This window comes from Culex pipiens, chromosome 3 (genome assembly GCF_016801865.2).
Source record: "Culex pipiens pallens isolate TS chromosome 3, TS_CPP_V2, whole genome shotgun sequence".
Taxonomy (NCBI): domain Eukaryota; kingdom Metazoa; phylum Arthropoda; class Insecta; order Diptera; family Culicidae; genus Culex; species Culex pipiens.
Window position 1 is genome coordinate 44,962,474 of NC_068939.1, and position 14,747 is coordinate 44,977,220.

Here is a 14,747-nt window from a genome sequence, read left to right on the forward strand (position 1 = left end):
GACAGTGTGTGTGCGCTTTTCACAAGTTACAGTGTTTCTTGCATATTACGGGCTAGTTATGTTTAAAACTCGTGAAGAATGATATAAATCATGTCCAAGCTAATTATGCACGTAATGCAAGTGAAATCAATCGTTCTAATGGTGATTTGTGACTTAAAACATCACAATGATTGACCATGTTTGTCGACCGAATTTGTGCGGCTGTACTGTACGAGCTGGGGCTGAACCGTACATCAAAAAAAAAAATCGCCACGTGCTTCGAGATTTCAACCCATCAGAAGGTAGGCCAAAAATATGCACAAAGAAGGTCGTATGCTAGAAGCAATATCCCCAAAATAGGGCTTATACAGAAATATAAAGTATTTTCGTCAAAAATGTGATTAAGTAAGAGCATTACCATTAAAAAAACCAACTTGTTCATGTAATACAAGCAAGGCTGCTGCCTATAGCAGGCTTTGAGAATACATCAAATAAAAAGTGCGCTCGGCTTTGTAGGCCCAAAATAGGGACAAATACCCTAAGTGTTATTTATATTCTTTTTTATGGCCGGATCTCAGATTTGTTGTTGAAGTAACACTGCCCGGATCCATTATGCTTTTGACCCTATCAAAAGTTATGACCACATTAATGTTTATTATACACCTTTTAATCCGGATCATCGATATTTTGATAAAAATTATGTAATCAAAAAAACTTTTAGAATGAGTACAATAGATTAAAAATAGATAAAAAAAAAGTAACGTAACGTAAGTAAGTAACGTTTTTGATTGAGAAATTAAAGCAATTTCTGCTGCTGTTGCTACTTTGAGAGATTTTATACTAGAGAGCCGAGGTTTTTAAGCGAAGATGGCGTTCGAATGGTGAACGCCCGAAATGTCAAAATCACACAGTGGTACCAACATTACGTAACAAGTGTGCCATGGCATGACAGCCATATTTTTTTTCTAATGTTGGTGCTACTGCGCGATTTTGACATTTCGGGCGTTCACCATTCGAGCGCCATCTTCGCTTAAAAACCTGGATATGGAGAGGCGAAATCGAGCCAAACATTTCATTAGGGCACAAAACCAAAAACCGCGATTCGAGAAAATCGCTTGCAAAAAGTGGACAACTTGTTTCAATTCCTATTTAAAAAAGAAACTTGACTGATGGTATTTTTACTGATGATACGATAAAACACATCATTATCCTCAACTCTGCTTAAATGCTTCTTAATTTTTGTTGATTTTCGCAATAAAACTCATAATTTAAAAAAAAATCGTGATTGGGCCCTTTTAACTTTTCAACTGTTGTTCATAATGGGCCCTTTCTAAATGCAATTTCGAAGGGAGCTGAAAGGGCACTAAAGCGCTGCCAGCGGATTGTTTGTTTTTACGGGCCCTTTTGTTTAGTTAGAAATAATGAGGAATTCAGTAGAAATAGTGTAGATAAGATATGTGAAACATAAAAATCCTTCAAAAGTGTACTGAACAGCAGCTACGGGACCGTATTAAATATGGTTTTTTACGAAGTTTTTCTCTGCAGAAATCCTTCGTGAAAAGTAAACCAAATTTTTTTTTAAGTGAATAAGTGTTTAGAATGTATGCAAAGTTCACTTTATACAGTCGACTCTCTGGCTGTCGATCTTCTCGATATCAATATTGCTCCATCTATCGATGAATTCTTCAGTCCCTTCAAACTGCATACTTCGATTGGCTTTATTCCTCGATATTTTCTCTTGCTTGAAGGATCTCTTCCTCGACGGTCCCTTGGATTCTGTTTGCTTTAAAAATCTCTTCCGGTTGTCAATAATTTCACTATCTCATGGCTTGCATAGACATTTTTCTTTGCGAAACGAAGCTTTGAAGGGTGTCTGACATTGGTTTGTTTTGTTTGCTGGACGTTGCCATGATTCTCACCCATAGCTGGGTACCAAGAAAAACATATTTTCAATCGAGTCTTCATTTTGCATCGTTCTGTAAACTGATGATCCTCTTCCTCGACGGTCCCTTGGATATTGACAACCAGAGAGTCGACTGTAACACAAAAAGTTCCTCAAGTACGAGAACCTAACGAAAAATAAAAGGGCACATTTGAACTTTTTTTTTGGTTTGCAGTGAACATGGTTATGTGCCCTTTTGTGTTTTTGATTTTTTCAATAGGACATTGTTTGTTATCAATCTGATTCTTGGAGGGCATGAAGAGAGTGTACTAATGAATGGAATGGTGGAATAATCCCGAATGTTTACGTTTTGGTTTTGTGCCCTAATGAAATGTTTGGCTCGAAATGTCACTCTCAGGGTTCCAATCGAACTGTCAAATCGGGGTTCCAATCGAGCAACAAGATCATGCAAGAACAAGGTTGGAATCAATTTAAAATAGTTTTGGCAAAAAAACGAGACTTATAACAATTACAAGTATTGTAAAACTGTTGTTGATAATAATCTGGTAGTTTATGTCATGTTTGTGCTTGTTCGGTATAAGAAAAGTGCCAGCTCGAAAGAAAAACTACAAGTTTTTCAACCTTAAATTTGAATGACTTTGGGTGTTTGCAATTACTCCCAGTACATTTCGATTCCCTATGTAGGTTATATTTTTTACCAGCAACATAATGTAAATTATTTGCCATCGCATTAAACACAACACATAGAAAAAGAGTTGAATAAATTATTGTTTATTAACAGTGACTGAGTCGTAACCCAAAGAAAAGTTTAAACAACATTTTAAAAATGTAAACTATGAACAGTATGAAAAATCATGGAATGTGGACAGATTTTGTTTAAAAATGTGTAATATAATCTCAAAAAATGTGTAAATTTACATATGTTTCTTGTGCAATTGAACTTTGTACATTGTGTGTTAAACTTTATTCCATACTTTTTAACAAAAGTCTAACATTTAGAATTTGGAAAGAAATCATGGAACTGCTACTTACATTCTCTAACGCATTCGCTGCTCTCACACGTTTTGAGTGATCTCTAACACACACCGGTTTTGCACAATCCATTTCCCATTTACAAATCATTCCATTACTTTGCAACGTTTTTGGAAGTGAATCCCCCTCGTATCCTTTTAAACAAACTTAAATTCGAACCAAACAAGAGACCAGAACCTGAACGTATCCTTTTTTTTCTCTCTCTCTCTCTGCCTCTCTTCCCATTCGATTTACTTGTAGCCTCGGGGATGGCATGGTCTATCCGGTTCATGCGTCCCACCTGGCAGCATCCACACCACCCCCGGGGATGACCACGTTGGTAATGTCCCCGTCCCACCACCACCAGCAGCAGCTACAGCTGCCTCCGCCCATTTCCGCTGCTGGCCGCCGAAACCACAACGACGACGACGGCAACGATGATGATGGCGAGGACTTTACGACGACGACGACCTCCAAGCTGGAAACGGTGAACGAGCACAAGTACAACCACAATCACCACCACCATCTGTACGATAATGTGCAGGCTCCGGTGGTTCCGCCGGTGCGCCACAATGGAACCGTTCCGAATGGGGATGCGGCGGGGGGAAGGCGGCGTCCGGAGGATATTGTGTGAACGAGGGGGAAGAGAGAGGGGAAAGAACCTTGTTTGGCGAGAGAGAGCTTCATCGATTTGGTTTCCGTTTCAACGAGAATTGCGATTTCTGTACCGGCTTAAGCTTAAGTGTTCCTCTAGGGTTACGACTTAGTATCTGAGAGTAAGAATTGGCGTAGAAGAGAATTTTTCTTTCCTTTTTGCAATGACAATTTGCTGAGTTGCACTTTGTGCTGGCGGCCTCGATGTCCCGACATGACTATGTGGCCAAAAATCTACCAACTGTGTGTGCAAATCAATCAATCACGTACAAGATGCTTTAAAATGTTAGGATATACGTACCGTTCTATTATAGGTGTAACTGAAGTTTCAATCGTTAATTGAATAGAAAAAGAATGGAATTTGAACTATCATTATAAATGTTCTCAGCAGTATTCTAGCAATTGACTATCGTTTAGTTTAGAAACCCCTTTTTTTATAACCATCTTCGAATTTTTAGCATCAAAATTTTAATTTGATCAAGTATTAAAAAAAACTAGATCTTACCAAGATAAAAAAAAAAAGTAAGACTACGCAATTTATCATTTATCAAATTACTTCATGTTTCAGTGGAATGGAAAACGGTTTTAATAATACTTACTCAAAATATGTTTGGTTTGTTTGTTGAATCTTTAGCTTATTTTAAGCCCTAAAGCTTTAAGTTTACATGTTTCATTACCAAAACCAGTAGACAATTCATCGTTACTTAATATGTCCTAATTTCGTCCTAAGCTTCGTTGAACATTTATCATCCGATATTATTTTCATTGAAAAGAGCAACAAATTTCTCAAAAGTTTATTTAATCAAACTAATTGTTTCCGAGATATCGCTGGTAACAAAACCATTAGGTGGTTGGTGCCTTCCTCATATTCATTCAGTTGAACTTATTACTATTTTTTTTGATAGAGTTTTCAGACCTTCAATCTTTCTGTAAAAAACGTTCCAACGACAATATTTTTATCAAATATCTGAGACTCAGTTTCTTAACAGTGTCTAATAATACTTAAGTGCTCAAAATTTTAGATAGGGTTATCCAGGGTTGTTACGAACGGCGCGGATCGCGTGGATGGCGCGTTTCGCGCGGATAGCGCGGATCTGGCGCGGATTTGCTGGCTAATTTTGCTCAGGCGCGGATTTCGCGCGGATGGCAATTTTGATAAATAAATCAATTGAGATATATAGAATTACTTTCAAGTTATTAAGAAAAATATTATCAGGAATTACGATAATTTGTTTTTTCCTTTGAGTGCAAGAATTTCATAATTTTTATTAATTGAATTTTCTTCTGAAAATGTTTGTTTGTATTTTCTTAGTACGAAACGTCGAAAAATGAAGATGAAGATTATGTAGAAATTATTTTTTATATGTTTCTTGTCATTTCTTAACATCTCTGGCTCTGAATATTTAATTTCTTTTGAGTTTTGAGTAATGATTTTTAACCTTATTTATTTTTAATTTTATACTGGATTTATTCAATTTTTAATTTTGTAAATCAAAGATTTAAAACTTTTCCCGCTGATATAGACATTCGAATGTGTAACAAAAACTATTATTGGGGCTTGTTCTGGTGGGCGCCAAATATGAGCTTGATTGGACGTAACAGAAGGTGGCTTCCACTTTCGAATTTTGGAATGTAATTTAATCGGCAAAAATATTTTTTTTCTAAATTTAAACATTTTTGGCGAAAATAAAAAGATCAGAACATTCCAAATTCAAAGATTCAGAATTTTAAACATTCGAAAAGAAAATTGTTTTGATAGTTTTTATTATAACAAAAAAAATCAAAATACATATAATTTTTCTTCGAAATTTCTAAAATCGTAATTTAAAAAATCTGAAATTTCGAAATTAAAAATTTTAGCAATCTGAAATTCAAAATACCAAAAATTTGGGTAATCTTAAATTCTTAAATTCTTAAATTCTTAAATTCTTAAATTCTTAAATTCTTAAATTCTTAAATTCTTAAATTCTTAAATTCTTAAATTCTTAAATTCTTAAATTCTTAAATTCTTAAATTCTTAAATTCTTAAATTCTTAAATTCTTAAATTCTTAAATTCTTAAATTCTTAAATTCTTAAATTCTTAAATTCTTAAATTCTTAAATTCTTAAATTCTTAAATTCTTAAATTCTTAAATTCTTAAATTCTTAAATTCTTAAATTCTTAAATTCTTAAATTCTTAAATTCTTAAATTCTTAAATTCTTAAATTCTTAAATTCTTAAATTCTTAAATTCTTAAATTCTTAAATTCTTAAATTCTTAAATTCTTAAATTCTTAAATTCTTAAATTCTTAAATTCTTAAATTCTTAAATTCTTAAATGCTTAAATTCTTAAATTCTTAAATTCTTAAATTCTTAAATTCTTAAATTCTTAAATTCTTAAATTCTTAAATTCTTAAATTCTTAAATTCTTAAATTCTTAAATTCATAAATTCTTAAATTCTTAAATTCTTAAATTCTTAAATTCTTAAATTCTTAAATTCTTAAATTCTTAAATTCTTAAATTCTTAAATTCTTAAATTCTTAAATTCTTAAATTCTTAAATTCTTAAATTCTTAAATTCTTAAATTCTTAAATTCTTAAATTCTTAAATTCTTAAATTCTTAAATTCTTAAATTCTTAAATTCTTAAATTCTTAAATTCTTAAATTCTTAAATTCTTTAATTTTTAAATTCTTAGATTCTTAGATTCTTAGATTCTTAGGTTCTTAGATTCTTAGATTCTTAAATTCTTAAATTCGTAAATTCTTAAATGTTTTTATTTTAAAACTTTTAGTTCTTAAATTCTTGAATTCCACAATTTTTGAAGAGATTTTGAAATTATGAGAAGACATTATTTTAAATATCAGAAATTAAATTTCTTTCGGAGTGAAATTTTAGCGGGGATTTTTGATTAAAAACTGTATAAAAATTCTTAGATTTTGAATATTTAGACTTTCGAAATTTGAATATTTATCATATTATAATTTTAGGTTTTGATTTAATTTTGAGGTTATATTTTTGAAGTTATTTTTTTTGGTTTTTAAATATTGTATTTTCTATTTTGAAGAATTTTTTTTTCATGACCCATGCCTTGACCGTCTCTTGATATTTTTTTTAAAATGGATTTATTAATTTCATTCTTTTGGAGCCTTTAAACATAAAACGAGTTTTTTTAATCAAATACTTCCTGAATTAGTTTTTCTTCATTAAAAAATAAAATATCTAAAATGTTGGTCGCGATATTTTTTTACATGGCGTGGATTTCACGCGGTTTCGGATTTTAGGACGGCGCGGATTTGGTGCGGATTTTTTTTCGACTCTCCCGTAACAACCCTGGTTATCAAATCTTCAAAATTTGAACGCGTTGGAAACCTGGTTATCAAATCTTCAAAATTTGAACGCGTTGGAAAGGTCTATCCATTATCCATCCAACGATGGGTTGCATGGTAGATCCGGACAATATTTTCATCAAAATGTCTTACATCCTGCCTTCAAAAAGTTTTTAAATAACACTTAAGTTCTCATAACTTTTGATAGGGTTGCAAAGATCTTCTTTTTTGGTTTTTTTTTTTTCGCATATTTAGCGTTTTGGGCTCAGGTATTTTAAATACCTTTTTAAAAATGTTCAGCATCTTACAAGAAACAGCATATAAACATATTTTTAGAAATAAAGTTTGACAGTATTTTTGGGAGTTCAATTTGCGATGCCTTTCTGCTGGGTCGCAGGATTTTTCGCGTTCGTCGTCGGTGTGCAACAACAACAAAACCTTAGGATACCATTTCAGCTCGTCGTTCACTTCATAAATCAGTACCTCTCTAAACATTAATCATTTAAAACTCGTAAAAACATCTCAATTTAAAAGTCAGACTGTTAAATTCTTCATTCTTTAATTACAAAAGATCTGGGTTTTATCTTTCCACAGCCGGCTGTCTAAGATTAAACCATTTCATATAAAATTTAACAACCGATAAACGGGAAATGTCTCATCCGCAGCATCCGATTGCTTGCCTTGAGAATAATACATAATACCGTTCAACAAACACTATGAGTTTATGTCGCATCGTCATCTTCTATGATGAATCCTGACCAAACACCCTATCCTACTAACACATTTTCAGGTTCCTGGCGCTAGTAGCAACCTGCGCTAACTAACATTCCCGTCCCTTAAAAATCGAGATCTACAAACTGACATGGCGGGCGCCGCTGGTGGCCAATGACTGTTACCTATTCGCAACTGATCTAGTTTTGGCAATTGTGGTGTTTTATCTTTTTGGCGCATTCATACATGCTGTTGATAAGGGAAACACCACTTGATAGTCGAAGCCTATGATCAGTAGTGCTGAAAGGATATTACGGTTCTGTTCAGCAACGGAGGGCAACCATGGGTGGTCTCTCATGCTCATGCTCATAAAATTTGACAGTATTTTTGGAACCGTTACCAGATTTTGCACCTAAAACATGTATAACAAATGTTCGAAAATTAAAAATACTTTTTTTTTGGGAATTCTACTTTCAGTAATCAGAATTAAAAAATCAGGATTTTTTTCCGTTCCAATTAAAACCTACACCAAACCGATTAGAAAATCCACAAAAATGTAATAAAATTAAAAAAAAAATCTTGAGAATTGGGTCCTAAAATTACGCTTAAATTGGTGATATTATTGTTCACAACGATAAAGCTTATTTTTCTGCGTACAATGACACTTTGTTCGACCACAAAGGATTTGAAATGGATTTTTAAATAAATTTATAAAATTTACTTTGCGGCCCTTATTGACAGAAAAGATCCTACTTGACAGCTCGTTCCAAGGGGACCATAGTTGATCCATCAAAAAATGTTGTCTTGTCAAATCATTTTTTTTATTTTTTTGCTATAAGGCCAATGCAAATACACTCAGCCTCCGGTGGTGGGTCACTTTTTCGTTTGGCACTTTTTTAGTTTCCACCCCGTTGGTTGGTCAAAGTCAAACTAAAAAGTGACAAACTGTCACTTTATACACGGCGCTCACGTACACTATCAAAACAAACGTTTGGTAGTGTGTAGGGCTAGTGATTTTTCACGGCAAAAAAATCGAAATTACGCGGCGTGTTAGTTTTTGAAACCATGGATTTCACGGCAATTTCACGGCACTCTAAAATCTGCTTAAAATAAACATAAAAATGATCTGTTTAGGTATAATTATGAACAGCAAAGTGTCTGAAAGGTGAGCAGTTGTTCAAGATACAAATAAAAATATATTTATGTACGAAAAAAAATATTTTGCTTAATTTTTTTGAAATTATGCAGCTTTTTAAATTTGACTGAAATTTTTGAAATTGATTTTGCTCAAATATCTCTTAAACGAAGCAAATCTTAAAAGTAGAATCAGCAAAATAAATATTATACAAATTTTGTTTATTTTCATAATTCAATTCAATTAGTTTTTATTAGTAAATAATCAATTCACAATTTCGTAATTCTTATAACCTTATAGAAATTTAGAGTACCTTTCAACTATGATTTGTACTATTCTAACAATGGATTTGCCACACAGAAAAAAAAAACTATGGTAATTTTACATCTGGGAAGGGGTACATCTTTTATGTCAGAAAAAAGGTGTAATTTTACATCTGATTATACCACTTTTCTGGTGTAATGTCACTTTTTCAGTCTTTATTGAGACAAAATTACATCATAGAAGAGGTAATATTCAACCTTCCAAAATTACAGCTTCCAAATTTACATTTTTTTTTTCTATGCAGGAGAAGGAAAAATTATTATTTATTTTTATTTTCATAAATTTCAGCAAAAGAGAATTTTTGCATTCCAACAAAAGTTAGGTCAATTTCATTTGTAGTATTTTTTCCAATTACTAATAAATTGCAGAAAATTATGTTACCATACAAAATGCTATTTCAGTATGTATTGTATTTGAAACCAATTGACGAAAAAACTTCATTTGTAATCAAAATATAAGCAAATCTTTTTCTCATTTATCTCACTTACTTGCTCAACCATATATTTATTAAATTTACAATGATTAAGAAATAATACAACTGATTTTTTTTTCTTTTACTGTAGTTTTGAATATTTTTTTACATTCTTTTTTAATTTAGCAAATTCAAGAAATGTTGCTGGAAATTTGCAATGAATCTGTATTTACATTGAAGATTATTGAAATGAACAAATTTTTCTGTTCTCAATTTGCCTTGCATTTTTTAATATTTGGCAACTTGTTAAGTGAACGATTACAAAAAAAATCATTTTTTCTAATAATAATTTAAAATTTCACGGTATGTACTAAATTTCACGGCCAGGGGCAAATTTCACGGATTACGCGGCTTCCGCGAAATCGCGAAAAATCACTAGCCCTACTAGTGTGTGTGAACTCCGCGTAAAAGGGGTGTCAAACTTAAAAGTGATCCCGTTCGTTTAACAACAGTTGGTGTCAAACCATCGGGGTTTCAGTGTATTTTGCAAAGTTTTTAGGGGGAGCAAAAAATATAAAAATTGAAAAAAAACAAGCCATAGTTTTAACATTTGAAAGCAAACAATGTTTTAAAAGGCCTTTTTCACTAGTTCAGTTGTGTTGCAATCATTCGTTTTCAAAAAATGTATGATTTGACGAAAACAAACATTTTCGCGAAAAAAAAAATGTTGGCGATACTAAACATCGGAAATTTTCAAAAATTACAAAATCTTTTGATTTAAAAATTTGTAAGGCTGGTGGTTTTTTATTATGCCAAATTAGACCAAAAACGGTTTTAGCTGCATTTTTTTTTTAATTAAATATTTTTGTTCAGAAATCCTGTTTGGCATGCTAAAAACCGAACAGGATAAAAAACCGATTACCTTGTTTATTTTGCGCGCAGCAGCACCAAACCGAAGTTCGCATCTCTTACCTTTTCCAATTTACTGAAACATAAGGTGCTATAGACACAAACATACTTGTCCTAAATTTTGAAATAGTCGTGTAGCCGTACTGAATTTCAAGTTGAGACTTATTCAATTTATTTAAGAAATATAGGTTTTGCCTAAAGCAAAAATAATGAAAATATTTCAGGAAAAAAATATCAAACCAACAGAAAACAAAACTCCATCATCAACTCGCGATACAATCTATTCAACTTTCTAACAAAGCAGAAACTACAAACTAAACAATGGATAACAATAAACAAATGTTGATATTATTAAAACTGTTACTATCTCACAACTACTAATAGTTCTGCTACAATTCCTACTGGGTAATGCAGGAGACCTACTGTTAAATCTAACAATTTTCCTAGCCGTTAGCTTGTTGTAAGATCGTCAGAATCGTAACTATTAGCACAAGAAATCTTTATACAAATTAGTAGTTAGAGGTAACAACAAAAAATGGATTTTGATGAAAAAATAAAATTTAAGTTGATAAAAATGGGATTCTTTACTCAAATTTATCGTTTTTTACGATATGTTCTGAATAAAAATTAAATTTTCACAAACAAAACATCTTCTAAACTTTCAGCGTCGGTGACGGAGTGAGCTATCCGGTTCGCTGCTACGACGAGGACGCGGAATCGTTACTCAGTGGCGAGCTGGCGCCCTCCAACGGCCACATGGGAGGCCGGAATGGAGGTCAGCACAGGAATAACCATTATCATCACGCCAACAATCGCAGCACGATTTTGCACGTGAACGAAGAAGGGGGCGACGACGACGACGACGAGGACAACGAGTACGAGACGACGGTTTTCAGCCACTCGGCGAACCTGCTACACTGATGGGCGGGCGGGACGTCTACTTAAAGCCGGTAAGTTTTGTTTTCCGGTGTGCATTGTGATGTGAAAGAAACATTCCTTGAGGTTCTGGGAAGGACGGACAAATTGACGTAATACATGTTTTTAGATTAGGCAAAACCTATTCTTCAAAATTCCTAATTGGTCTTAAGCTCCGCCTATTTTCACCTTTGGCAGTTTTAGCTCCTCCTAGTTTCAGACCATAGCTCCGCCTATTTTAAACTTGAGTAATTTAAACTTCTTTTAAAAACTACTTATTTTATGTTCTTGTAGCTGAAATTGCAATATATTATTTTTATGGTCTAGACTCCGCCTTTTTTTGTGAAGCAGATCCGCTTTTTGAAGAAATTTTATAACAATTGAAAATTCGCAATATTTGCAACATCATTCTGTAAAAAGAAACTTCTTAAAAATTGCATCCACAGCCAATTAAAATGTTTTTAAAATCCCATTTTTTAAGCTAATGAAGTTTAGGCTCCGCCCACTGCAATGTCTTGACTTCTTTGGCCCCGCCTTTTTTCAATTTTTTGATTCCTGAAAAACCTTCTTTATATATAATTTTAAGCAAAGCTCCAACTATTTTAAAATGATTGCAATGCGTCTGAAAGCAACATAAATGCACACATAATAAAAAAAAAATCGCAGGCGATGACATATTTTGATTGTTTAGGCTCCTCCCATTTGCAAGCTTCTAAGCCAAGCTTCACCCATTGCAAAAGCTAATTATTTTTTCTACTCAAAATAATTTTCATTTTACCTTTCGTCAATTTGTCTGTACACAAGCTGTGAACCGTTCCAGGAAAGTACGTTTTAGCAGTTAGGTTTAATTTTAAAATTATTATAATTAAAAAAAACACCAAACAAAAAGGTGACATCTTGCAATAACAGTTTGCGCCGTACGTAGTTCCGTTTTAAGCCGAACACCTCCAAATACCTCGTCGATGCATTTTTAATTTGTGTTTTTAACGTTTAATTTGTGTTTTATTTTTCGTCGTAACGAATACAATCGCGATTTTGCCAATAATGATTAGTTAACAGGAAAGTATTTTGTTGTGCGCCCGGTTTCTGATCGCTTGAACAACAATCAGAGTAAAATAATAATAATAAATTTGAGCGATTGCAATAAGGAAAACGCAAAGTGTTACAAACAGACTGATTGGCCGTGCGCGGCAAACACAGATTTGTAGACAGCAGTTTCGGAGTAGTGAAACCAGTAATTAATTAGGAACAGAAGTGTTTCTCTAGGTACGAATAGCATGCAGCTGCATAGTGAAAAAAAATCTGCAGCTAAAGTAACAATAGTAGAGTAATCAATTGATATAAATGTAGCGAAAAGATGAACGGAAATAAAAGTGTTGGATCGTGTTATTATACAATATTCAGAGTAACGTATTCCTTACTAGGGCATAAGTGATAAAATAATAACATAAAGGGGAAACGGACTTCGCGAGAGAGGTCACAAACATTAATGCAAGAAAAAACAGTGATAGATGCTTTAGAGATGAACATTTACGATAGAATAAAAAAAAAGGTTTGGAAATATCTTACGGAGTGTGATTTTTACTGACAGAATTATGAAAGAAATTATTTCTTGGCACTTTATTTAATTCATAACGTTTACATCAGAAATAATCCAAATACTACGGTTTGGAATGACAAGATTAAAATTTTCCGGCTGGCATTCAAAGCTTTAGATCGAATTTCAATTTAATTTGAGTGTTATTATTTGATTTTTTTTATTATTCTTTCAAATTCACTTTTTTGTGATAGGTGACTGATTCTGATATTCTGCTTTCGTTCGTTTCATTTTCACAAACAAACGAATGAGTGCTACGCAAAGTCACTCACACAGTCATTGACTTTCCTCTAGAAATACATTCGCTCGGAGAACGGTCGTTTGACATTCTACCGAGATTCCGATCATCTCCCCCATGATCGAATTAGACTTCTGCCACCACGCAGCAAACACAAGGAAGAGAGAGAGAGAGAGAGAGAGAGAGAGAGATAGAGAGACGAAAAACGAGAGAAAGAGAATGAGCACGTTGTCTCGTTCGGGTGGCTGCTTGAGTGGTGCTCTTTTTTCGTTCGTTTCGTCTTCGTGATTACGTTCACCGACCGTCGCCAAACAATGACATTAGGGCTAGTGATTTTTCACGGCAAAAAATCGAAATTATGCGGCATGCCAATTACAAAACATTGCATTTTCACGGCAATTTCACGGTACTTAAAAAAATGCTAAGCATAAACGTTAAAACGTATTCTTTTACCAAAATTATTAACACAAAAGTTTCTTTAAAGGTAGCAGTATTTCTAGATTAAAAAAAGCCACTGACACATTTTTTTTATTTAAAAAAAAGAAGTATTGGATGAATCGTGGCAAATTTTGAAGAATTTCCGTCAGTTAAATTCTAGATTTTTTTTATTAGATCATATACACAAATTTAAACATTGAGTGTATCCCGCTTACTCCAGTGAACATTAACATCAGGTGTAAAAGGGATACACTCAATGTTAACATTTGTTTATAAGACCTAATTAAAAAAGTCAAGAATTTATGATTCAGCTGTTTTAATTTTATTGAGATTTTATAAAATTAATTTGCTTAAATACCTCTAAAACGAAACACGTCCTGAACCTCTAATTAGTAATTCATCAAAACATTAAAATAAGTGCAACAAAGTTTTTTTTGCTTTCCCTAATTTCAGCAATAGGGAAATTTTAATATTTTAATAAAGTTTAGGCAACACCTCATTAAAATCAGTTTTTACATTTTCATAGTTTTTTTAAAAAAAAGGACCTATAAGCTATTGTCTTTTATATGTTTATAGGACCTAATAAAAAAAAAACTCTAGATTTATTGATAATTAAAAAAAATACATTGCAAAATGGTTAACAAATATGTTTTTAGTTTGTATTATTTTACAAATGGGTAATTCTCCGCCAACTCACACAGCAGTTGCCCCGACCCCTCTTCGATTTGCGTGAAACTTTGTCCTAAGGGGTAACTTTTGTCCCTGATCACGAATCCGAGGTCCGTTTTTTGATATCTCGTGCCGGAGGGGCGGTACGACCCCTTCCATTTTTGAACATGCGATAAAAGAGGTGTTTTCAAATTATTGAAAAACACCTCTTTTATCGCATGTTCAAAAATGGAAGGGGTCGTACCGCCCCTCCGTCACGAGATATCAAAAAACGGACCTCGGATTCGTGATCAGGGACAAAAGTTACCTCTTAGGACAAAGTTTCACGGAAATCGAAGAGGGGTCGGGGCAACTTTTCCCGATTTCGTGTGAGTTGGTAGAGAATTACCCAAATCAATTGAATTAAAACACATAGTTAATATTAAAAACATTTAAATGCAGTTTGATCATCGTTGTTTAATATGGTTGATTAATTTAAATAAGTTTTACAATTTTTTTAAAATAAAAAAAAAACTATTATTTGCGTTTTCTTTCAAAGAAGTGT

At 32.9% G+C, this 14,747-nt stretch overlaps 1 protein-coding gene across 2 annotated transcripts in view; it reads left to right on the forward strand.

Annotated features, from left to right (window-relative positions):
* The window catches only part of LOC120420072 (palmitoyltransferase ZDHHC20-B), a 34,521-nt gene extending 21,978 nt beyond the window's left edge, over positions 1-12,543 (forward strand). The window contains exon 6 of one of the 2 annotated variants that reach the window (XM_039582994.2): positions 3,155-3,692. In XM_039582994.2, coding sequence (XP_039438928.1) covers positions 3,155-3,527 — 373 coding nt within the window. In that variant the 3' untranslated portion in view covers positions 3,528-3,692. Of the gene's footprint in view, positions 1-3,154; positions 3,693-11,011 lie in introns of those variants that run through there. The other variant, XM_039582995.2, reaches the window with a different exon arrangement.
* Positions 12,544-14,747: the final 2,204 nt, after the last annotated feature.